We start from the raw sequence: 26,664 nt of genomic DNA, 5'->3' as shown, positions 1-26,664 counted from the left end.
CACTGCGAGCCCCAATGGCTCGCAGAAGGCAGCCCTCACGTGCTCGTGAGAGAGCTGCCGCAGGAGCGCGCTGAGCAACTAGTCTATATAAGGTCCCTGTATTCTATACGGAAAACCGAGCAGGTCACGTAGTTTTCATTCGATACGGTTAGCCCACGTAAGTAATGCACGTGGCCTGCACCAAGCAAAGCTGATGCTCTCAACGCCGCGCCGACGATGCTTCGAGCAAAGAAACATGGGCAAGAACAAGAACGCACGATTCAGCGATGCGCATATATATCCTGCGGCATCGACACGCCTGCAGCACGACAGCCGCTCCTCGGTTAGCCGCGCACTGCTTAACCCGATCGACCCCCGCGCATATTTTTTTCCGTAAAACTCCTGCAGATCGGCAGCACACCCGACAACTGCGCGCGTGATCGAAACGAGCGCGTCGATCCCGATCACCAGCCTCACTCCAGGACGTCACGCGGAGTTCCAGGCGAAACGTAGTCTGCCACGATAAACAGCCGATGTTCTGTTCGGATCGAACAGTTAAGCAGCCGCCACTTTAACTTACGTAAGAACATTCACGTCAAGCGCAAATCCCTTCAATTTTGAAAAGAAATATATATTCCCATGTACTTACGTTCACCTACAATGTTTTCTCTCTCTTCTGTAGATATTACCTCTTGCTTTTTTTTTAATCATACGCGTGAAGACTTCGTTGCAACACTCTGCTGCAACAGTCCATGATGTGTTTATTGAATTTACATATCAGCTATATTGTTTCCTCTCACTTTTCTATAACTTTTGTTTCTGAAATGCTTGTATCACACGCTTGTGCGGCCCCCTTTATGTAATGCCCTCCGGGCCCTACAATAAATTAAATGAAACTACCTGAACGAACACATTCTCGTGACGATCGGCTACGCTGTGCTTGCGGGTTGAACGTAACCACACCGCGTCACTCAATAAATGCTTCCGGTTCGGATAAAGAAGAAGGATTCGAAAAAAAAAAAAAGGCAACGTAATGGCAAAGCGCAATTACACACGGTAGATATATAAGCACTGTCGGATGCACGGCGGTGGCTTTTAAGAGGTGATGCAAGTCGAAAGCAGTACGTGCTTAAAAAATTATGTATAAAAATAACCAACATTTCGCCAACAAGACCATCAATAATAGAGAGAGAGAAAGAAACTCTGCCAGATTGGGGCACAACCCAAGCTTCAGCGAAGCAGAGTCGAGATAAAGAGGCCGTGGCACCCGGCGTACTGCCTCGGATCGCGTTTCGATCAAGGAGGCCTTTTCCGGCTGTGGGACTTATTAGTAACTCTCGTGGGATACACCACAACTCCCCCCTCCTCGCAGCATCCGCGCGCACCGGTAAAGCGTGTCTACGCCCCCAGTAAAACCGCTTCCCAGCTTGAAGGGTTCTTCTTCTTTCTGGGGTTTTACGTGCCAAAACCAGTTCTGTTTATGAGGCACGCCGTAGTGGAGGGCTCCGGTGTAATGTTGACCACCTGGGGTTCTTTTCCGTGCACTACAACGCAAGCACACGGGCGTTTTTGCATTTCGCCTCCATTGAAATGCGGCCGCCGCGGCCGGGATTCGATCCCGCGACCTCGTGCTCAGCAGCGCAACGCCTTAGCTAACTGAGCCACCGCGGCGGTTCCCACCTTGAAGGGCAGTAGTCAGAAAGTACAAGTAGAAGGTACAAGTAGTCATAATTACCAGCTTCTTCAGAAACTGATCCTCGCAAGAAAGATTAGCTTTCTAATTGCACTCAACGTTAAATGTGCTCTTGCACGACAAGCATCCGTGAATATTAGCACGAAAAAACAAAAAAAAAAGTTGCAACGCAGGGAGCGTATTTTACCGTTGCGCGAAACGATAAATGTAGAAGGCATTAAGAACGCGCTACCCCCAGGTTTCAAAAAGGACAGCAGCAGCAACAACAAAAAGTATTTCACAGATGTGTGCCAATCTGGCAACTTATACATCAAAGACAACGAACCTGTATAAGCGAGTGCTCACACCCTAAGTAATTACCGGGTCAGTGTTTGCTGGCTCACGGCCTCACTCGAGCGCAGCAGCAGTCGTTGCTGGGTGTGTCCAGATCAGGACAGACTGAGGACAACTAAAGCATTGTACACCAACGATTTTTTTTTTTTGTGATCTTAAAGTACTAGAACCACGGGCCCAAAGATACTTAAGCTGATGCCACCCACACTAACTTTTTTTTTTTGAAAATGGTCAGACTTTGCCTTTTGAACAAGCGCCTATCACTGACCACGAAATCAGTGGCCTAATTTATGGGGCTTTGTTAGCTAAGTTGAAATATTTTCAGACAAATCTTCAAACAGGTTCTTGCAAATTAGGACAAACAATATGCAGCTGCATTACGTAGTTCTTAATAAAATTAAAAAAAACGCCAATATTGCAAAAGTAGCGGAAATTGGACAATTTTGAGGGCGTTATAAAAAATACTAATATTCGCCGATTTTTATTGAAATTTTACAGAATGCCCTCGCATAACTTGTAAAAATATAGTACTGCAACAACATGCTGTATTATGCTATTTTAAGCGGAAAATTTTAGCCCATTTTTAGAATCCTGTATGTCATCGCTAGAATCTGCGTAGTTCTAATAATAAAATCAAAGTTACATTCATATTGCATTCCGAGCTCGTTGCTTTTGTGGCAGTAAAGAAAAGTGACTCTGATTTTGTCCTTTTTTGCCTCTTCTGAGCCACGAAACGAGTTGAGCTTGGGTTATCAGGGCTCCTGTAACCGTGTTTTTTCCACGGTACGTTGATGCATAGGAAAGCACGCGAGAGCACGCACAGCGAGCTGTTTAAAGGCTGGTCAGGAGAAACTACTTTTGGTACTACTCTCTAATTACACTAGCTATCTGAAATGCCCCCCTTTTATACCACCGATGCATGCACGATGACACGACTGCAGTGGAGGAGTCAGCTGGGTTTGTACAGATAAGGAAGGTAGCAAAACGGGTCCCAAATATGCTTTATTTTTACTTCAAATTTTTATATTACACAGACAAATCATTGCACACAATGGAACCGAGAATACTTTTCCCACATACGTATTTGTTTCACACAGAAAAGGTTTTTAACCGAGACAAGGTGCAAAAATCTCGTTAGCGAGTCGCAAAATGCCGAAACATAAAAAACGCATGGTATAGAGAATGCAGTTTTCTACACATTAAACGTTTCACTCTAAATCTATACACCCTCTGTCACGGAATTAAGGCAAATTTAGTTTAATTAATCGTAGCACGGCATGAGCAAAAATGCAAATTTTCCTCTTCACTAGACAAAAAAAAAAAAAGAAAAAGGGGGGGGGGGGGCTTTTTTTTTGTATATGCCATGCTGTCCATGCCGTACTACGATTAATTAAACGCAATTTACCTTAATTCCGCGAGAGAGGTTGTATAGATTTAGAGTAAAACCTTTATAGTGTAGTTATCTATACCAGGCGCTTTCCAAGTTTCAACATTTTGCGACTCCATAACGAGATTTGTGCATCTTGCCTCATTTAAATTTTCGCTGAAAACAAAAATTAGTCAACTCCCCCAGTCTGTCCTTATCTGAACACACCCTATCTGAACACACCCCGCTGCGTTCGAACGCGGGCGTTGCAGGGTTGTTCTTAGTGACAATTCCGTCGCAGATTGCGTTCCAGCACAACGGTGTGTGCTTTAATTGCCGTAGCCGTTCAAACTCCTGGCTTACCTCTAACGTGGAGCCGGCACAGCGTAACAAGAGAAAACAATAACTACAAATTACTGGTAAAACAAAACGCTTTTAAGTTTTTTGTCTATTCGAATGAGATAAACATAAGGTAACACACGTTGAGCGGCATTTACGTTTGATATCAACGACACCTTCGCAAAACACCATTGCGGAACTCCCCTTAACAGCTTTGCTCAAAAAAAAAAAAAGCACAACTATAGCTTCAACATTAAGAAATTCAGTTTTCGAGGCACATCCTGACACCGCGTACGACAAAGCTTACACTCATTAGGACCAGTGCCCGTCAGTTCTGATAACAAAGCTAGAATTCGTGCAGCGAAGCTTCGACGCAAAATAGGAAACGGTACGCAGAGGAATGTAGGGTGCTATTAAGAGTGGCCCGTACTAATTGTGAACAATACACTCAAAAGAAACAAATTAAAAATCCGATTTTATATTATTTCAGCCTTCCCTGTCATTCAGGACAAGCGTTGTTTTAATGCAGGACCGCACATCGCTGTCAATTCAGCAGAATATCTAAACGCGAGCTTTTTTTCTTTTTCGCAGTACTGTAGCATTTCAGGACTCGGGCAGCAACTTTCGACAGAATGTATAGCCAACTGAAATGTCCTGCGTCTTGCCGCAGTGCTTTCTTGTGGTGCTTCCCGGTCTGACTACCTTCGGATTGCTTACAGCGTGCCTGGGATTCATAAAACAGACAGCAATTTCGATAAACTTGATTTAATAAACTTCATAATTTTTTTTTCTATAAAGCGTCTGTCATACAAGAGTTCACTTCGCTTGCCACCGTCTTCAATACCCTCCTCCTTTTTCATGGTCCTTGTCTTTAGCCGCACTGTTGCAGCCATGAACCAACCAGCCCAATTCTCCGTCCTTCTGGACAAGGAATCAAACCCGCGACCTCGTTTTTAGCAGTGAAATGCCACTGATCCACCTGGACGAGTCATGCGCGAACCACAAAATGGTCTTGGAAGTGTCTGCACCTTAGTAGCGAACTGCTAGATAGCTGGCTTCACCGCAGTAAGAGGTCATATGAGGAGAAGCCTGCTTCGCTAACAATTTCGTTTTACAGGCGACAACTAAATACACCTGAAGTATTTATGCGTGTATTTCGCCCTGAACGTTAGGAACCATGGTACGCAAGCACCGCTGTGAATGATTGCGACGTCGCGTGAGGTTCGCGCGCCGCTGAACACTGGTGACTATACAGCATCCAGTAGCAGATGTGACGGATGAGGTGCAACGATACATGGCAGGCGGAGCGAACCAGAAGGTACGGCGCGAGTAGGGTTCAGGCAGTCACTTGAAATCAATACGAAGGTTGTCAAAGACGACAAAAACGTTATGGGAGCCATAGCCTCCACAAAGCGCGCGCGCGCATATATATATATATATATATATATATATATATATATATATATATGAAGGAATTGTTTCTTCGGATCCGGTGTGTAATAAACTTAAAAGAAGTGCAGGCGCACGTAGCAAAGCAAAACTATTTAATTTCGCCATTTCGGCCGGACCCCGGTCGAAACGTCGAAATTAAACGTTTTTGCTTTTCGACGTGCGCCTGCACTTCTTTTAAGTTTATATATATATATAAACGAAGTATCAGCGACATCACGACTGATGGCGGTACGAAATACCGGTGACCAGTAGGATTTTACGCGGAGTTCCGTCTCGCGGAATTTCGGGGAGACGTGTCAGATTTCCTTAGGCCGACTTACCTGGCGAAAATGTGAATGAGCCTCCCCCCCCCCCCTTCTTTTTTCCTTCTTTTTTTTTCTTTCTTTTTTTCAGGCAGCAGTGATTCTGTAAGGTTTTAAAATAATGTGGCGTTGGATACGTCATCTGGCGCGTCCTCGAGACTGCGCACGAGACTGCACATACGACGCCCTGACGCGAAGGGACGTGGGGACACCGCAATCGCATGATTGCGCTCCTAATCTGCTGACGCCAGCTGTATCTTTCCCTATACACTCTTGCATTATTGTGAGAAAGAGTGTAGCTGCCAAAAACACACCGTAGTGCACTGCACCACACGTGGTCTGCGTTTTCAGCAAGGATGCACCGGCAATGACTGTCCCATTACGCGTATCATATGCATTGTACTGCATACATCAGCTGTCACTTCGATTGCATTGGCACGCTGTTTAAAATGCTGACAAGCACGGCGCCATTCCTTCAATGGTAGCTACTTCTTTGAGCTGTTCGGTATAGAGACCGCCGTATATAAATGGCACCAAGACGACTAGGCTTCGCAACGCAATGCAGCCTTACAAAAAACGGAAAACGGTAGCGCATACAAATGACACCACACGGCGGCAAAGTCAATTGGAAGGTACGTCGGGCTGGATACACCGCAGTTCGTCGTGCGCCTGACTCATCGGCTTGAAACAACGTTCGCAGGCGATATTTTCTATGCGTGAGAGGGAACGATTTAGAACGTCAAAAGGTACGCAAATGGCGGATCGTTCGAGAAAACTGATAGAGTATATTTGCACGCTGTCACGGTCTCTCAAACAATCTGTGGCAGCCCAGTGGCTATGGCTTTGAGCTGCAGAGCTCGAGGTCGCGGCTCCGATCGTGGCCGCATATCGATGGGGGCGAAATGCAGAAACGTTCACTTAGATCAAGGTGCACGCTAAAGATCCCCACGTGGCCAGAAATTAATCCGTGGCCCCTAATACAGCGTGCCACATAATACAGCGCAGGTAAAACCCCGGAATATTCAGTGTCTCAAGTAAACGACTGCGCTGAACGCTCGAGAACGATTTCCAGAGATCGGTTCGTTCACCTTGATGGGTCGATCGCTATATTGACGGCGCAAGACCGTGGCGTTTTGATATCTTCCAGAAAGCGCCGCGACCTGCAGTCTTTACGGTATGGATGCGAGGAGAGAGGAGCGCTGTTTAACGTGCCGAAAATGCCCTGTAAACAGCTGACGGCAAACGCACGCTGGAGTGCGATCTCGAAGCAGCGGGATTAACAGCGCCTTCGAGCAGCGTACGCAAAACGAGATGCTCTTTACCTGCGGCGTCCAACGCTTTTGGTTTTTTCTTTTAATATACGCGGGCTTGACGTACAAGCCGGCACTATGAAATACGAAGGAATACCCTAGTGGAAAGATCTGGCTTAATGTTGGCGACTTGCTGTTCAACGTGCGCTCATACAAACGATGTAGTACACACGAGTGTTCGTATACACCCCGATACCATCAGCTTGCGGTAGTCGCATTTGGCGATTCGATCCTGCAACCTGATGCTGCAACAGCAGAATGCCATAGCCACCGCTGTGGGTCGTGGTACACGATTCCCGCGTAGGCGCACAATTACTCGTTAGCAGGCGACAGCGGTAAAGAAAAAACGAAAGGTTGTTTTCTCTAATCACGACAAAGAACGCGAGACCATAATGGCATGCATCTCCGCAAGCGATACTACAGCAGCCAATGTCGCACACAATGGGTTATTAACGGTATGCAGCAGCGTATAGGCGTGCATTTACCTGATTCGCAGTGACAACTCGCACATCACGGGCGCCATAGCGCCAACAAGACCGGCACAGTCCGCCGAGTAGCGATTCATGGCAGCTGTCGTGGGTACCACCATCGTTGCTGACGTCACCGGCCCACTCCATGCGCGGGGTCCACGCCGCGCTAAGACCGCTAGGCTGGTGGATCGGAAGCTGCCAGGGCTCGCGACGGTGGCTTTGCGCTATAGGCACTCTTGCTGCCACGGCGCTGTTTCGGGCATGATGGGTTTTCACTGATAATGTACGATGCAACGTCCGCTCGGGAAAGGGCAGTTCAGCGCGAACAGCAATGGCCGATGATGCAGAACGCACCAGGCTGAACGTACCGCGCATCACAACTCGACCAGCCCATTGTCCGGCGATTCGGCAACGTCATTGGCACGCGAAAGCCGAACGAACGAGGACAACGAAGTGCAGCGACGGAAATGCTGCTCGTGGGTGACGGTGATCGAGCGGACCCGCGCAGCGCACACGCGGGCAGTCATCAGGCAGCGCTGGCCCGCACGTGGTGGGCCTGCGTGGCCAAGTCCGGTGACGTGCCCGGCTGAACCGAGAGAGGAAGGAATACGCGACTGCGGCCCTGGGGTTCAGGAGCGCCGAACGGAACGGGTTGCTACGCGCCGCCGGCTCAGCGGGAGTCCCACGGAGTGTGCGCTCGGCGAGCTATTCTTGCGCGCCGCGTGTCCCTTCGCTGTACTTCGCGCGTACGATCAACGGGGAGTGGAATTCCCAGAGGCGCGACAGGCAGCTGCACACTCATACACACCGCCAGCTCTGGCTCGTCAGAGGGTGTCCTGTCGCTCTTGGCGATGTCACGGACCGTAAGGCTAAATATCGTCATTTTCCGCTGCACTGGCTGCATATTTTTTTTTACACTGCGCCTAATACTCTCGAACCAACCAAGCGCACATGTACAATGTCGCAGTGGAAGTGTTATGCAGCGCTCGCGAGTTGCGACGTCCAGGGAGACATATAGAGAACGCAAAAATAGCAATAGCAGGGAGGTCAGCCAGACGATCGTCTGATTTGTTTCCTTACACGTGGGGAAACAGAATAATAAAGAAGTAAAAATGGCAATGAATGCACCAAAAATTCGGCGTATTCTACGCACTTCCGTGTGACAGAACTGGCGGGCGATAGCCGTCTCTTAGACTCGCTTCCGACCTGAACCGGACAAACCGCAAACGTTCCATATCATCTGTTCTATAACAGAACGTGCGCTTACAGACACTGTTTCGACCAGGCGAACACTTCACGCGTCAACAAACAGCGGAAACTTCCATGTGCTTCCGCCTGCCATGCGGATATGCCATGACGCATGTCTGACGATCGATGCCGCACACGTGTGCATGCTATCATGTGATCGTGCTGCATGCCAAATAATGACCAACGCAGCCGTACCCACGTGTGCGCAGAAGAATCGGAAGAAACCGCTCGGCCCATAGCTATCGAAAACATGCACAGCGGAAAAAAGAGCGAGAATTGTGGGGTTGTCCAGAAACTGCACAGTCGCTCATGAGGGACGCCACAGTGGTGGGCTTCGGGTTAACTTGAACCACATAGTGTACATAGATCTAAGCCCACGAGCATTCTGGATTTCGCCCCCATGGAAATGCGCACAGCGAAAAGCATCTCAACGCACTTTGATGACATAAGGTACACTAAGCATGTACTAGGTGCAGCTCCCATGTGTAGGGTAGCAAACCGGTTATGCTAAACTGGTTAACCTCCCTGCCTTTCCTTCTCCACACTTTTCTTCCTTCCTTACTAGGTGCCGCAATGACATGTTTCGTGAATATAGTTTTAGACAATTTTTTCTGCAGTTTTGGAAATTGCTTTGTGACACTGCACGACGCAGTGCTTACGGTAAAGCGCAACCGGTTTTCACCATCTGTATCTGTGCGTCTTTTGTAATGTAGACCACTTTTGACTGTTGTCATCGTGCGCATAAAACTAATCTGCGCATCTTCGTCATCTATGGGCCTGTTCACATCGAATCGCAACGCGGCCTCGCGTGCCTATTTAACTATTCGGGACTCAGTATAGATTATTGTGCGACTTGCCCTCGCCTCGTCGTGAATATATGCTCAAGTGCGTCTCGGACTATATCGGGAACTCGTATACTCTCTGAGGTTCTTTACGTTCTTGACTTTCGTAGCTACTGAGGTTTTTGACTTATCATTTCTTTTAATTGCTATCACCTGAAAAGGTGAAGCCGACACTATAAGGTGACTACATCTCTCATTTTCATTATAAAAAGGTAATAAAAACCACATGCGTCCCCATTATGGTCCCAGATTTCACAGCGCTGATGTTAGTACAAAGAAATGACAGGAGTGACAAACGGATGATAGCAAGAAGGAGTTACATGGAGATCATGGTAACAACCTAAGTGGGCGAACCATTTCCCCCGCATCGCAAGAGCGATAACTCTTTAAGGGGAAGAGCTAAATAGAATGCTTACAGACGGCCGTATCTGTCGCAGTAGCCGTGGCTTCGATTATGACACTATAGTATCACTAGTATGATCATTCACGCCTTCCGATCACTGCGGTATCTTCAAAGAGGGGAGCGCATAAAGAACATGTGATGTAAACGCGATGCGCGCGCTCGACAAGAACGCCGATATATATAACGGTAGCTGTACTCCCCCGTCACAGGCGCGTACACCTCCAAAATTTCGGAGTGAGCTCCGCGGCCTGCGAACATGCGGCGGCCTAAAGGAGCCAGTAGCCGGTGCGATACTCGAGTGGAGTCCCGAGGAGCGAGACGTGTGGGTTGCGCAAATGGCGCCGGGAATCGCGAAGCGACCTAGGAACGGTTGCAGGTGAGCATTAACGGTAGCGAGTGAAAACGGCTGAATCCAAAACCTTCGACAGCGTGAAAGGCTGATGAGAGAACTACAGGGGCTCGGCCTTGTTGATACATATTGCGAGGAATATATAGCGCAAATAAAACACGGACTCAGGATGGACATCGAGTCGTGTTCTTCCTCAGTCTCCGTTTTATTTGCGCTATACCTCGCAATACGGTGATGACAGCCCAACGACGTTTGCAGCACGGAAGGCGTCGATGACGCTTCGAAAGGCTTCGCCGTGTTTCCAGGCTCCGCGGAATAGCGACGGGCACGGAGTCACGCAGCGCCGTAAATATGCGCGCCTATGCGCCGCGCGATGCCCACGCCGAAATAACGGCCGGAATTGTTAAAGTGCGCTCCGCGCAGCTATAGGACGATATATAGGACGTGGCTGCCGCCGGGGGCGAGAACCGCGCGCAGCGCTTGGCTAAGCGCCAATATCCACACTTGGGCTTGATCGCTTGGATTACGTATTCGCAGCTCCGGTTTCATGCACGTCATGATCTCGGGCTTATCGAGCGGAACCCACTGTGGTCGTATTTTGTAACGATTCTTTTGATTTTTCTATTCTCCTTTCCTTATCATCCGGTGCCTCGAGTGCACCAATCCCGGTGATAATGGCTGTGCGCGGCGGCCTCCGAGCCAGTGAAGAAGGGCGAGAAGGATGGAAAATGAATTGGATCGTTACAACATATGGCCACGACGGTCGCATTGTGTACGGATTCTTTTCTTCCGATTCTAAAGGTATACCGGGTGTCCCAGCCAACTTGAACGAAGATTAAAAAAAAAAAAAAAAAAAAAAAAAAACTCAGAGCTCTAGAGAAATCGTACCAACTGCATATTAGCGGTAGTCGTGTTTATTTACAACCAGCATTTTTTTTTTCATCACTAAATGTCAATTGTCTTTATTTGGTCAACTTTTTGATTATTGCTTGAATCTCTAACATAGTCAATTATAAAGTTGTAGAGCGCCTCAAATAACCTCGGATTCAAGCATTTCTTTCGTGCTAAAGTTTGCCTGGTTGTGCTTGTTCACTCATGCACGCTTGAGCGCAGCACAATAGCAGTCGCGCAAGCGCCCCATCACGCGGTTTTTTTTTTGTTTTTTTTCGTATTTCGCGGGCTTTTGTTTTTTCTCGGCAAAAACAACCATGCAATTTTTGGCACGCAAAAAAATGCTTGAATGTGAGGTTATTTGAGGCGCTCTACAACTTGATAATTGACTATGTTAGAGATTCAAGCAATAATAAAAAATTTGACCAAATGAGAACAATTAATGAAGTAACATTTAGTGATGAAAAAAAAAATACATGTTGTAAGTACACGCGACTGCCGTTAATATGCAGTTAGCACGGTTTCTCTAGAGCTCTTTCTTTCTTTTTTTAAAATCTTGGTTCAAGTTAGCTGGAACACCTAGTATATATCTCAACATCCGTCCCACCGAGTGGACAATAGCGGTGATACGGGAGCGTTGCTTTGTGCAGCCACTGACGAAGAGGAAGAGGGATGGAAAAGAATCGCTGCAAAACACCGTAGCGTATTTCCTCGGCTTCTTCCAACCGCTGCGCGCCTCCACGCAGGCGTCACGCAAGAACGGAAAAAATCTGCTACTTGGCACAGTCACTTAAATCAACCAATTGCTAAACAAAACAAATGACCGGAAGGTAACCCGCGCCAAGTACCGCTGGCATACACCAACATTTCAAACATTTCGTTTTTTCTCTCTCTTTTTTTTTGTTACCCAGTATTGTGGCACAGCGAGAGAACACGGACAGGTGCACGCTTCCAACTAATTCCAACATACTATATATGCGTCTATATATGCGTGTATGCGCACATGCGCATTGAGACAAGAATGAAAAGCATTCACCAAGGTATACCCAAATACGATCTCCCAAGAAGCTCAATTCGTGACCGTGTTACATGTTAATCCCCCCCCCCCCCCCCCCCATTTATTTCTAGATAAAGTAAGCCTTATCCAACTCACGCGAAGCTCCATCGCAATTTCGTTTTCGAATTCGAGTCGCTGATAACGTGGGTTCACACGTGCGTGACCTACAATGATGAGGAAGGTGCGAGCCAGTTGCGTTCCTCACAGTCAGCGCCTGCTCTCGTAAGTGATTATTTATGCCTTTGCCAGTCTCGCCGATGTACGCCTTGCTTCAGCTTAACGGAATCTCATAAATTACTTCGACAGATCACGCTATAAGAAAAAAAAAGAGGAAAAGAAATCTAGCAATTTTCACAACCGGGCTTTGTTTTCCCAACTTCAATTACACGGGCCTGCAAATTCTACACAATTTACAAGGCGCAGAAACCATAAACTAGGACTTTTCATTAGTTCAGCTCTTTTTAGTGGGTTCACCCTCTGCCGACTTTCCTATATATAGACGCAAATTAATCCATACTCTTCATTGTTTCTTGAAGCGCAGTAAACCAACAGGTCTGAGTAAACAGGCAACCATGGTGAAATTTTACTATAAAATTAAGAACAAAGCAAGCTAAACAGACTTTTGTAATAAAGGAAAAAAAAAAAGAAACAACAACACAAACTAACGACAAGCCTGCAGAATTCTCCTCCAACACAGACCCCCCCCCCCCCCCCCCCTTCCTTCCTCTAAGTGTCTATAATTCGTTCCCGACCGTCAGGATACGCCCCCCCCCCCCCCCCAAAAAAAAAAAAAAAAAAAAAAAAGACAGCACTGGGAAATAGGGCGTGAAAAATAAGAAAGTGCGACGGCCGCGTGATATGTTCAATTAATGTCGTAAATGATCTAAAAAATAAAAAGCAACGTAATAAGAACGCATGCTTCATCCATACAACACGGGACAACCGATGAAATAACTATTGACTTTTGCTACAAGGCCATAATTCACGAGACCTCACTCAATAATCACCAAAGCAGGCTTAATTACAACGCGCGCGCAGCAGTGCTTCCTGCTTGATACACTTTTTACCTACCATTCGGCCCTCGTCACACGGTTATGCGTGATTTCTTTGTCGTTCCAAAGTAAAATCAAAGCCGAAATTTCAATCGACATAAAAAGGAAGATGAAGCCAGGAACACAAATTGTGTAAAAAATCAGTTAAAAAGCCCTAACCTGTTGCACAGCAGGTTGGTAAACAGTGAAGGATTGAAGGGCTTTCGGCAGAAAGGATCCTTTGATCCTTCACCGCGGACGCCAATATTCAATACGCTAGGACACATCTGCTGTCATCTGGCTTTAGACGAGATACGCAGAGAGAGATCAGAGGGATATATAACTCACCTCACACCGGATTCTTCAGCCTTTGGTGATCTCGATAGCACCGCCAGCGTGTGTAGCACCTGCGTCGAGGTTCCAACAAACGGTACTCAAGACCATGAGATCTCGAGACAAATTTCGAACAATTTTCATACCACAAATGGGCTCAATGGTACACACATCGTTGGTATTTTGGTTTTCCTTTATCTTGCTACTTTATAACGAACGGCAGCTCATAAAGCTGACATAACCTTTTCAACCAAAACCACTTCATTGCAAAATACACAGATGTCGGAATTCCCGCTTTCTATACGCTCGCAGTTGGGAATGGTAACGGCATTAGACAATTGAGCCAACATAGGGAGAGAGGAAATAGGCTATTACGGAAGTCGCTACCTAGCACTCAGTCGTTACCTAGCGTCGTTTCTAACCGTCGTTACTATAGCAGTCGTGACCTAGGGTGGCCGGAATTCCGGCAAACGCGGGCGGTTTGGGCGGATTGCCGGGTGAGCCAAGGCGTAAACGTAACGCAAACAGTGATACTGCAAATTAATTGCGTAACGTGTATAGACTGCAAGAGTGCGTTTAGACACTCAGGGATGCGCGCATTTTGGAGAAGCCCCCCGGTGACCCCTAATATGTCGGAGGTTTCCGCGCTATATACATACAGATGGTCTTCAACTGCTGTCGCAGTAAACGAGTCCGCAGCCAAAGGAATTACGGGCGACAACTACTGTTACACAGGGTGGCCCAGCTGACGTTAGCCAAGCTCTTAAAAATAAAATATGGAATATACGAGAACGCAACCAATGACATTCTGTCAGCAGTGGCGTATTGCAGCAGGATGACTATTTTTCATAATTGAACTATCGATGATTAGATGAGATTATTTACGAACTTTTTACTTAATGAATTGGGGGAGCGAAGTTTCATAGAAAAGTAATGATTGTGTTTTAAAACACCCGATTCAGTTTTTTTTTGCGTGGTCTATCTGTCGCGCATTTTTTTTTCCCGCGTTATAAAGATACCGCGCGAAATAAGAAAAAAGCCGCATGATTACGCGTCCGCGCACTGCGACACCAGGCGTTACTCGGAATAATTAACGCTGCTCAATGCCTGGATCGGCGGCCACGTGAAAGTGGCGAGGCATGGTATTGGCATTGTTCACCGCGAACTGCGAGTTGCCTCTTCCGCGTGAAGCGAGAAGCCAATTCAGTGCTCCGGCCAGAGGGCTCTGTCACACACTTCCATGGAACGGCAAATAATCGCGCAAAGCTGGCGATGTCTGCGCAACCACCAGCCAGCAGCGGTATAGCAACACAACTCCTACGCACCTTTCTGAAGTCCCCATACTCGAACAGCATGTTGGGCTCGAAAAGGTCGCTGTTGCTGAGGTTGAAGACATTCTTGCAGGTCTGCAGAAATGTCCTGATGTTCTTCAGGCAGAGGAACTGCGCGAGAAAAAAAAATGCATAGTTATAAAAGTGCTGCGCCATTCTTGTCGACGAGTGCGGAAGACGCAGCAACTAAATAGCACTGTTCCTCGACAATAAAATGAAGAAGCCGCTACATCATTTAGAGCTTCCATATATACCAGGTGTTTCAGCGAACACTTACACAATTTTTTGAAGGTTACTTGTGGCAGTTAGCACAATTCTAGTTCATGAGCTGGTCTACTCGAAGAGGCGGGCATTACTTGCATAAAAACTTGCAATGCAAACGACATGCATGCAAAAGTCACTAATTAAGTTGACTAATTAGCTGATGGCCCATATTGCAATTTACAAATTCTAGCCGTGGAGTTCACAAGGCGGGTCCACTTGCAACGAATTCTCAGGATGACACCAGTTTAGAGATATAAATTCCCGAACTTTGCGGAGAAATGCATTGGCGTTCCAGTTACTTTTGTACTTCAGTGCATAAAACGACGTTTTGCTAAGAAAGCTTGTAACTGGAACGCCAATGCATTTCTCCGCAAAGTTGGGCAATTAATATAGAGTTTTAGTTTCACGTACGCAGTAGCTTTGCGCGCGCAAACGTGAGAGTTGTATACGTACGCGCCGCATGCGTGCGACGCTTATAGTTTCGCGTACGCAGCAGTCTGTTGTAGGAGGTCTTGACAACGTATAGATCATTGTTTCCGCATGTCTACTTACGCCCTCTGTTGGCAGACATGAACGCTATTTCAGCCAAGTTTGTTCAAGACGAGCCGAAATCGGAGCCAGTATGCGCGATTCTCGCACCTCGCAAACAACGCGTCCGTGCTACCTTGCAAGTGCTGCGTTCTCTGCCTGCAGGTCCTAAGCTGAAAAATGCCTCCCAGCTTTCTTTGTGATCATCATTAATTATCTGTGCTCTCGTGGACTTCGAAAAGCGCAGACACGCAGCACAACACTACGGTGACTAACCACACGCACCGTCTGCACGGTCGGATGCGATCTTGAAACTGCTTTCGGCTGTTCCGAGATATCGCGTAAACAGCTCGCAGAGCCGGTCACGTATACGTGGGGCGCGCAACACAAAGGCGCAGATTTAGCGTGTGTACATACGTGAGACGCGACGGGGATCCCTACGTTCTGCGCATGCGCACTTCGATCCCGCAAGATCGTCACATAAGTACGTATAGCGCTTCTACGTATACGTAAAACTAAAACTGTCTAATATCTCAAAACTGGTGTCATCCTGACAATTCGTTCCAAGTGGATCCATCCGATCCGCTTTGCGAACTTCACGGCTAGAATTTGTAAATTGCAATTTGGGCCATAAGGTAATTAGTTGAAAACTTAATTAGTGAATTTTCGTTCATTAGGCGATTGTGCATTTCATTTTTTTGTACAAGTAATGTCCGCCTCTTCGAGTAGACCAGCTCATGAACTAGAATTGTGCTATCTGCCACAGGGAATTCTTTTAAAAAATTTTGAGTGTTTGCTGAAACACCCTGTATATAGACAGCTATCGATGCACCTTGTAAGGCTGTCTGGTGAAGTGGAATATTGGTGGGTCAGAGGCCCATAGAGGAGATATTCGCTTTTCTTCTTTTTTTATTTATTTATTTTTCAGATCAACCGATAAAATACATAGTACATACGGACGTCAGCAGTTCTCACTGCGCTGTTTGTGGTACGACTTGAAAAGGCATATGCGACACTTCCATAATTGTTATTATTAACCATGACTTGTAAAAGTGCGTGCCACAGCTTGCACGCCAGCCGACCCTCCCATCGTTTTCGGTTAGCCGACAAGTTAATCAACTTTAGGAACTATAAGCAAGTGTCGAGCATCGTGGTCGTTCTTAAGAATTTTATTATAGCAGCGCTCGGAGGAGGTCGCGACGCATACAGCCTTTACCCTCGCAAACTAGCTTATTCATTTTATTCGTACGCAAGAAAAAAAAAGAGAAAAAAAAACCGCGTATGCAAGAGCTCATTTGCGTGCGACACACTTAGTCGCGATGTCAACTATGCGACAGGTAAGGACAACGTTCAAACTTCAATTTAAAGAAAACAAAAAAAGGTTGCGCGCAAACACACACACACACACACACACACACACACACACACACACACACACACACACACACACACACACACACACACACACACACACACAAGTGAGCCTAAGCAGAGGACGAAAGCAAACAATGATCAAAATGCCAGAGCCTTGCGCGACAACCCTCGCCTCCTTTATCAAGCGCGTCCCTTCCGCTCCCCTCCTGCTGTTTCGGTGCCATGTTGTGTTGAAAGCTTTGTCAAAAGAAAGAAGCGGGGCTGGATGCGAGCGTGCTGAAAAGGTGTCAAGCTGTCTCGGCACAAACGGCGCGTGGTGCGGCGGCTCCGTGCCGGAACATTTCCGGCGCCGCTCGGCTGCGCACTGGCGCGATGACAAGCGCGCGAACAAAGAACCGTGCTTCACGTTTCGCGCTAAACGATCAGGCGGACTCGAAGCGGATCGTCGGCGTCCAGTTCCGCGAGTGTGCGCACCGCGAAGCACACGCAGCAGCGTCGCCAGGATTCTGGCAACGCGGCAGCCACAGCTATGCATGGCTATGCGAAGGCGAGCCCCTGCTCCCTCTTGTCCGACTAGCGTAAGAAATGCGGCAAAGCTGATCCCACCGCGACTCGGGCGAAGAACACACGCGCACGCCAGCTACACGCGGGGCTGTGACCTTCTCTTTCAACAAACACGGTTGCGCAGTCGTTCGCTCTGTGACGGAGCATTATCTCCGTCTCACGACGGTCCGGCGAGCAACTGGCGTTCCGGGCCCGGCGAAATCTCTGCCCACATTCGATCCGCCTGGCGGATAAAGTTGAACGCTGCCGGAAAAAAAAAAAAAAAAAAAAAAATTGCGAGCCAGCGTCTGGCAGCGGCGCTGCAGTATACGAGTATACGGCGATACAAGCAACGAAAGCGCTCGGGAACGATCTCAAGCGTGTACAGAATCCCACTGCCTCGTGCGATGAGCGACAGGTCGCGGGGCAGCCGTGACGGGCCGTACAAAAGTAATTTCTTCCACCCTGCGACATCCGTCGCACCGACGGAGCGTCACTGCTAACCGCAGTCACGATTAAGTCGGGGTGCAGGAGGAGGCCTCGAGCCGAGTCTCACGCATATACACGGTGTCCCAGCTGGCATGTCCCACGCGTTTTGTTTTCTGGAGCCTTCTGCGCGGACGAAATTTGATGTATGTTGTTTGCAGCCGCGAAAAGAACGCGTCAGTATTTCCTTCCTGCTACAGTAATTAAATAAATATTGATTCTGCGGTCGATGAGTCAATACAAAAGTGAAGGGACTCCTCTAAAATGCATGGTGCTGTTGGTTTCGGCATATGTAACTCATTATTTCGCGATAAAAAAAAATTGCTCTTAACTCTAAAGCGCACGCCGCAGCTAATGCTGTTCACGCTCGCTGAAGTTTCGGAATTGCAGTAGGATCTCGGTAAACTGAAATCGCTTAAACGGAACAGCCTCTAAATTAGTTGATTTTGTGTATGGGTAGAGCAAGAAAAAAAAATTCAGTTAATCGGAACCACAGAAGCAAGCTCTAAATGAATTTTGCAGAAAGAGGCAGGACCTGAACAATATTTTTTGCGACATCTGTCCTCTACCCAGAAAGCCATCTTTAAAACGCGGTGGCAAAGACTCAAGCAGGTAAACATTTGATAGATTTTTAATCATAGCATGTACAGGCACGGACAGCCTCACGGCACTGGACAACCTAAATATCAACCAAAGGACAACCTAAATTTCGGATGTTTTACAGCACGCCTTTCGATAACTTAGACTCCCCCTACACGACCCCGTGTTCTGCCACCGACTGGAGCATGTAAGAGGTATGTTTCCGTTTTGATACCTCGCCAGTGCCCCCCCAAAACACAGGAACTAGCGAAGTCAATCAGAAAGCCGACGACCGCGCCTAAACCAAGGGACAAACGATCTATACATTCACTTCTTTGTGATTAACCCATCTAACAGCGTTAAGATGGTGTACGATAAATAGGGCTGGACCTCTGCACATCTTTCTCAGTAAACCAGACCAAAATTCGCCGGTCCCTTGAGGGTCCGTTTAACGAGATTCTGCTGTCTCTGCACAGCTAGCAGACCTGGAAACGACGTCGAATGTGTTCGCATTAAAATGGCAACTGTGGGGTTTGTTTTGGGCGTTTTGAAGCAATATCTGTACTGTGTTTCGGGTAGCTGCTTCTCCTTAGTACGCAGTCTTTTCTTCTTAATATTGCGACAAACACAGCCGAAATAAGAACGCGCTTAAACTACGCTGCGAGGTGGCGCCGGGACGACCCCGCTGATGTCGCTGCCAAAACCCGAACCCATGCCTGCAAGTATAGCGTCTGCCAGCGTCACTGCCCATTGCGAAATGTTTGAACTTATCAAATACGACTGCGACGCGTCTTTAAAAATCCTTCCGAGTGTGACAGAGCCGATTCGCAGAGCGGAAACGTACGGGAAAGAGAACGTCCGTTGCGCGGAAGGCACAGGGTTGCCCGCATAAGACCGCGCGAACGAGAAACCGATATCCACATGCGAGTTGCGCACTTTCAACACTCATTTTGCATGGTAATACAGTGGCGGTGGTGATGTTGCAACAGGCGTGGTTGAGTCTGGAATGCTTGGTCGGCAGTCGTTTCACTTGATCATCTTTTACGTTGGTAACACGAGTGTTTCCATAAACGTTGATCAACTCAGTGTCTCGGAGGAAAATAAAACCACGATACTGCGTAATTCATAAGTGCACGCTCTAGAAAGAGAACAGAAAATGCAGTTGACTTCACGATAGAAAGAAAACACCTATCAGGGGCTGCTCCTTTAGTATCAAATGGAAATGCTAGTTGGCATTAAAGCGTTTGTATCAACGGGAGGAAACGAGAGACAAGATTCTCGAGAAAAAGACCGAGTTTGAAGTAGACACACTTTTTATTTATTTATTTAGTTATTTTTATTTTTTGCCGGCTCTTGCGCAAACCGATCGGGCTATAGCCGCCAGGTGTCCGGCGGACTGCCAAATGCTAAAGTCCCTATATATAAATGCGGAACAGGAGCGCACGTCGCGGCGAACGAGGCGACCCTGCTGGAAGAAAGCGGCGCTCGATAAGCAGTGAAAACAGTCTCCGTCGACGGAATCGGACCGCGACACAAACCGGATTTCCGGCCCCCGCGCTGGCTGGCGATACGTTGGCGCAGCTCGCACCGCGGCGGCAACGAGACAGCGGCGCATGTAAGGCCGGCTGAGCGCCGCATGCGCGGGCCGCATTTGCGATCGATCGCTTTTTGGAGGCATATTCTCTGCGGCGCGCCCATTGGCCGAGCAAGCGCATGTTTAGTTCATTGAGAGGATGGGGCCAGTTAGACACATTGACGCATCGACATTGACACACACGCACGCACGCACGCACACACACACACACACACACACACACGCACACACGATTATTTTTTGAATTGCACCTATAATTAGGTAATTAGTCTTCATTCATTAATCAACTTCTCAAATATGATTATGTGAAAAGTGTCATTGAGAAATTGTAGAGCAGCACGAAAAATTCCCGATACAGCTTTCTGTCGCTCAATACATGTATACGTAAAAGCGTTTTTCCGAGCGTGAAAGAAGCCCGCGAATACACACAAAATTGCCGCGCGACTCGAGCGGCCAGTAGCGCGGCAATTTTCTGTGTGTTCGCGGGCTTGTTTCAGCCTCGGATATTTTCACGCTTGCATATTTTTAAATCTTGGTGCATGGTAGTTGGGACACCCTGTATAGTGCAAGTAACGGTGGTCTGCTCCGGACCGCCGTCAGTTGTACTTGGCTCCTCGAAGAGGCTGGACGTGTTTCGAGTGAGCTCCTGAACAACACTCTGCAATGCGGTGAACGAGGTTCAAATCATGGATCCGAGACCTCAAAGAGTTGCGATGTAGCTCTTAACGCATTTCTCTCGCATTTACCGCTAAATTGCCATTGAGTTCTTTCCTATTATTTCTGCCTCGCCAAGCCTGCGCTAACGGCAAGTTATTCTGAATTACAAAACCATCATCCATGGTTAAGCTGTTATATTTATCTTCAACGTCACTCAAACTGCAAAAAGCTACGCACTATTATAATTAGACATATCCAAGTTCGCACAGGAGTAACCGACAGAGAATGCGCGCTGGTTGCAGCACCAAGAAAGTTCACCGGTTGGCTTCATATAACGCCTCAAACGTATACATCTGGACGCCGCATAGCGAAAGGCCTCCGATCAACTCTGGCAACATCGGCCCCCGGCAACACGCACCCAAACCTCAGTACGCGCGTAGTTTCTACCTTCCGCATCCACCACGAGGCACCCGCGATACCTGCGCTCAAGCTGCAGGACGTCACAGACGCTGGAAGACCGGTAAGCGCTAGTCATCTTAACCAGGCAGCGGCCAGCAGCGGTGCGCGCGGCTCTACGGCGATGTTCTCTGGGTCAGGGCCGTGAGCGAGCTGACGAAGAATTCTTCGTAACGAAAGACGGAAGGAAAGCGCGCGCTGCAACGGCGCGCAATCGCAGCAGCAGGTATATAGGGCCAGCCATATCGCATATACGTATACGCAGAGAGCTGGAAAGGCGGACCTATGCCCCCCTGTAGCGAGGGTCCGGCCGTGCACAAGGATGGAGCGCGCGCTGTACGACGCAGCAAAGGGCAAAGAAACGAGACGACCGGGGAGAAAAGGGAAGAAAAAAAAAACTGCCGGTTCAGTCCGCGGGCGCGTGCAGCTCATTCGGTTGCCCCGTTCGCGTCCTGATCGATTCACGGCGGGCGCCCGCTTGTGCCTCCGGTCACGTATAGCAGCCAGCCAGCGCGCAAAGAAAGACTTTGAAGTCCAAGCTTCCGCGATTATGTTCCTTTGTTTCCGCACAACGGCGAAAAGACGCGCAGGAAACGGAGCGGAAGTGGGGGGCGAATATAAAAGGGGGGGGGGGAGGGGGTGATAAAAAGGGTGGGTTGGGGAAAATGTTGGGTGTGAAAGATCAAAGCATCGAGACGATTTCGCCGTTCGCGAGAAATATCGCATACAGCCGGATTTTGTGATGCGCTCCACTTGCGGCCCATAGACACTATAGAACGTTTTCTAAACAAAGCGTAAGCGAAACAAAAATAAACGAGCTGGGCAGTCGTCGTCTTTCCCAAACGTGCACGGCGTGCGATTGAATCGCGCGCTGAGCTACAAATTTGCGAAGAGAACGGGCGAACAGTTTCTTATATGCGCTGACGGACGTTTAAAAAACAGTGCGGGGAGAAAAAAGCGTGCCGTTCCATGGAATAAATGAAAAGAAATAATAAATAAGAAAGAAAGGACGTTTTTTTATCCTAGCCGCCTAATGTACGGGCACGTATAAGTCTCGAATAGAATAGAATAACTCTGCGCTTGTGAATGCGACCACTGCTGCTCGTCTTGATTCCAAGGTATACGCGCTGAGGCCACAAGGAAATTTAGCGGTCTCACGACTCTGAAAGACCAATTTTTTTTTTCTCCAGGAAGTACAAAGTATCGAGGAACTAGATGTACATGCGCGTGCTCTACAGTTCCATATTATGATGGCAGAACAGCTCTATCACGTCTTGAAAAAGAAAAAGAAACAAAGAAAAAGAAAAAAAAAATCAGGAAAACGACGATAGGGAGGGCCAGCCATGTCCATCGTATAAAACGCTGTTTTGCACATAGTGTCATACAGTACCTGCGTCCGTATGACGCAGGTACACACGTCCCCCCGATGACGACGATATGAAGAAACGCTCGCCATTTGGCTGCACGCTGAAGAACCACGATCGCTCAAGACACGGGGGACCGGTTCTTTATTCAACTGTGTTACTTTAAAATGTTGGTCAAAATTAATCCGGAGCCCTCCACTACGGCGTGCCTCATAATCAGAACTGGTTTTGGCACGTAAATCCCCAGAAAGAAGAAGAAGTACTTTAAAATGAACGAGCAAATAAGTAAATGCCTCCCTCCCCCCTCCTACTACCTGCTACTACACAGATAGGTAACCGATAACCCGCACGATATCAGTGGACCGATAAAGGTCCACTGATATTCATGCGCGGACATGTGCAGCAATCTTCCAGCAAAAAAAAAATAAATAAAAAAAATAATAAAAAATAAAGGAGCTTCTGTCCGCAGGAAACAACGGAGATGACGAAAACCCTGCACCATCCACGAAACCCACTTCGGCGAGGCCGCGCACGAAGCCACAAAACTGCCATTACGTAGACGCGCGCAAACGCGAGCACCCACGCAAGAGACGAAGAGAGAGCTATATATATAAAGCCTTCCACTTCTTCGCCTGCCCCGTGCGTGCGCGTTCTTCTCAGCGCGCCACATACTACATATTGTTCAGTGTACGAACTGACAAGCCCGACAACGTGCATTGCTATACAGGCTGACACAAACTGATGTCTTAACGATCTAGGGAAGAGCACAGCGAACACACTGGAACGACTGCATAATTGTGGCTCGCTGACTGACAGATCGAGAGACACAGGGGATCGAAGAAAATGAAGAGGTTAAGGGGGAATAAACGATTGCTAAAGGGGGGAACCTACAGCGGACACCCTAAAGAAACCAGGAAGCGAGAGCAAAAAAGAGGGGGGGTCTCTCGCTGAGTCGGTTACTATTAAGCTTCGACAAAAGGGGGAAAAAGCGCGTCCTGCGACCTTAGCGGTCACCCTCTCTTCCGACATGCCCGTCAGTGAGACGGGGAAAATAGGGAAGTAAATTGCTGGCCGGAAGGAGGCGGCGCCATGGCTGCCTCGCTTTTTCGCGTGGGGAAGTAAAAAGGAACCGCAAACGCGGCCTCCCGACACAGCCAGATTCCCCCGAAAGCTTAGTTCGTTCACGCTCCAGTGTGTGCGCTGAACGAGAGCAAAAACATGCAATCTTTGTGAGTTCCTGAGCGGCGCTCGGACATTCGGAACCGCCACCAATGCTCTATTCAGGAACTGCAGGGAGAGAATGGAATACTTTTCAGTCCACCGCATACCAGTTCACGCATAGCAATTTCCCAGTATAGATAAGGGCCGCTCTCCTTGTATTTCTTCGTTCGTCCACCTCGCCGTTTGCTCGCCTTTCGTCGCCTCTTTTTTTACCCGCTGTATACTTGTGATTTCTTTTCACGAAACAGCGACTCTGTCTGCTGACGCATCTAAAACAATCTGGCCGCATGATCTAGTACTTCTACCCCCCCCCCCCCCCCCCCTCCCCAATCCTCTTCGTTTACGGACGAGGTCGAATAGATTTTATGCCGCACAGAGAACGCTGCTTTTACACGTGACCCTCAGAATTCCCCATAAAGTATATGGACAACTTTCCCAAGAATTTCGAGACACGTCATTGAGGCTCTATTTTAAAGCTTCAATTCGATTCGGTTGTTTTTAGCCTGTGGGTCGCCCATTAAAACACATGGCTGCACATGACTGCTCACTCTCGGCGAGTTAAGAGCAGTTAAAATGATCTGGCCGGTTAAAATGGTATTATTGTTATCGGCTCCAGGTACACTGGCCACGAGCTACATCATATCGCAAAGGCCGGCGCTACCGTCGATGTGACGTACTAGGTGTAGGATCACGTGACAGCTTACCGCGTCCCTAGCAAGCAGGAAACAAATATCCTGAGACAGAAATGCGCTTTTACTTATAGGCATATCTTCGGTCCTTAAAATCGTAACTGCAGCTCATTTCTCTGTTTACATGTTTTTTTTTTTTTGTACGACTACTTTAGCATGAGTAGCTTATTAAAGCGCTTGTGGCAAAGACGTTACACAACGTCTTTATTGTAATAAAATGGAAGAAAAACGCGAGCTTGTGAAACGGTGGTTCAGTGTCCTTTAATCTGACGTCAGATGTATGTCACCGTACGGCGCAAGCTTTCACAGAACCTACGGCATGTTTATGTATTCAAGCCGGTAATTAACCCTGCACAAGCATTTGAGCCGCCTGTTCCACGTAAGATAATTTGCGCACAAATGAGAAGCCAACATGTCCCTTGCGTAGCAGATGACGTAAAGCGAAGAGGAGTAAGTTGGGCTCACCACGCATAGCGCAGCTCAAGGGGGCTAACTTACGAACGAAGGCTGTTAAAGGGGGCTTCTTTACTCGCAGTAATAACTACTACGACAGAGCCTCTCAGTATGGCCAAACGTTTGTTATAAGCCCATTGAGAATCGCCGATATCAATCGGCAGCTAATGCCTGGATTGCAGTTTTGGTCCATGGAACAAATATTATAGATACGCGATATCCGTAGGGTCTGTAAAAAGTAATAATCAAATAAAGGCAATGAATGTGTTCATCATTGCACTGTCCTGTATTTGGCAACATGCAGCCTGTATAGGAACGGGCCCACAAAGATAACAGTCTTTAGAAAATGAGCCTTCGTTGCGACGTAACGCTCATCGAATGCTTACGTGTCACGGATGTTGCACGTTACATACTAAAATTCGAAGTCCCGGATCGTGCTGCAAAGTGTTAGTCGATCATGGAAACGAATCGAAATATCGCTCACTCGTAAACTGCGGGTCAAGCGGCGTCACAAAAGAGCGCCTAATCTAAACGCGCCCCGCATCACTCAAGCCAGCAAGGAAACAAGACGGCCCCACGGCAGCTTTGACAGAGGGGGAGAGCGCATACGCCTCAAACAGCCGACGCGACCAACGGAGTTTACAAGCATCGACAAGTTACCCGAAGGCGACGGTAACGAGAGAGAGAGAGAGCGCGCGCACCGATACCCCTCTCACCCTGCGAGTCGAAAAAGAGAGAGAGAGAGAGAGTACTACAACGTGAGCGTGCGGATGAGTCACCACCCTCGTCGACGACGCTCCGATAGCCGCGGCTGAAAATGCGAGAAGTGACTAGAAGATTCCCAGGCTTTGTTCGTGCTACGGGATCACGAGTCCGATAGGAAGGTTCGAGAATTAAGGTGGCGGTCCCACTCCGGCGGCACGAGTCACCCATTTTCAGTACTTTTGGAGCAACCGTGGCGGCTCTTCTACTTAGGATATGAAGTTGTCGTATATACCATAAAAAGCTTAATTCTTGTAGATTCCAACTATATATAATATAAAGAAATTGATTAATGTGAATTAGAAATAAATGTCCAAGAGCAAGCATGAGATACATGGTTTTTGCGAACTGTGTCTCAGTTGTGACCATATTTAGATGAAACTATACCGCATGCACTGCATTGCGGCTTGCTGTGTAGCTTTAGGACATATTTATCTATTTCCTAGACGCAGCAAAATAATGTTGAATTTTTACTTTTTTGGATAATTTGCTTTTGAAGATTGCCAAATATCGCAATCTTCTGTTGTAAACAGCCCGGCAACTACACGCTCAAGGAAGCTAAGTTTTGGATAAATTAGAGTTCAAGGAATTTCCATTTAGGAAGCAAAATTTCATTCACGCAACTTTATTAGTTTTAAACCGCAGCTTCGTAGCTTTAGTACCTTCCCGCAAAAATGGGCAAAAGTAGAACCAGAATTCTAAATATTGCTTAATTTCGGTCGCATTATTAGGAAAACTAATAAAGGTGAAGCCCATGTGGGGGTAAGAGAGAGAGAGAGATACGGACTGCGCGCAGGCTTTCGAGAGCCCTCTCCCCTCACACACCTGGCGCGCTATCGCGGAAGCAGGTGTTCCGTTTCGCCCGCTCTGCTCCGTCGAGGCGCGCTCGTGACGTGGCGTCGCAGCCAATGGGAATTTGGGTGCCGTTTCGTTGCTACAGACGTCGGCTTTTCCGCTCAATGGTC

At 47.8% G+C, this 26,664-nt stretch overlaps 1 protein-coding gene across 5 annotated transcripts in view; it reads right to left on the bottom strand.

The window, feature by feature from the left end:
* Positions 1 to 26,664, bottom strand: part of LOC119436621 (protein vav) — a 206,905-nt gene that overhangs the window by 98,226 nt on the left and 82,015 nt on the right. For 3 of the 5 annotated variants that reach the window (XM_037703540.2, XM_037703542.2, XM_037703541.2), the window contains exons 2-3: positions 14,724 to 14,840; positions 13,414 to 13,472 (exon numbers count right to left, since the gene is read on the bottom strand). In XM_037703540.2, the coding sequence (XP_037559468.1) occupies positions 13,414 to 13,472; positions 14,724 to 14,840 (176 nt within the window). Of the gene's footprint in view, positions 1 to 7,259; positions 8,615 to 13,413; positions 13,473 to 14,723; positions 14,841 to 26,664 lie in introns of those variants that run through there. The other 2 variants (XM_049659245.1, XM_049659249.1) reach the window with 1 other exon arrangement.

Source organism: Dermacentor silvarum, chromosome 1 (genome assembly GCF_013339745.2).
Source record: "Dermacentor silvarum isolate Dsil-2018 chromosome 1, BIME_Dsil_1.4, whole genome shotgun sequence".
Lineage (NCBI taxonomy): Eukaryota > Metazoa > Arthropoda > Arachnida > Ixodida > Ixodidae > Dermacentor > Dermacentor silvarum.
The sequence above is the reverse complement of the archived record's forward strand: the minus strand, read 5'-3'. Positions and strand labels throughout refer to the sequence as shown.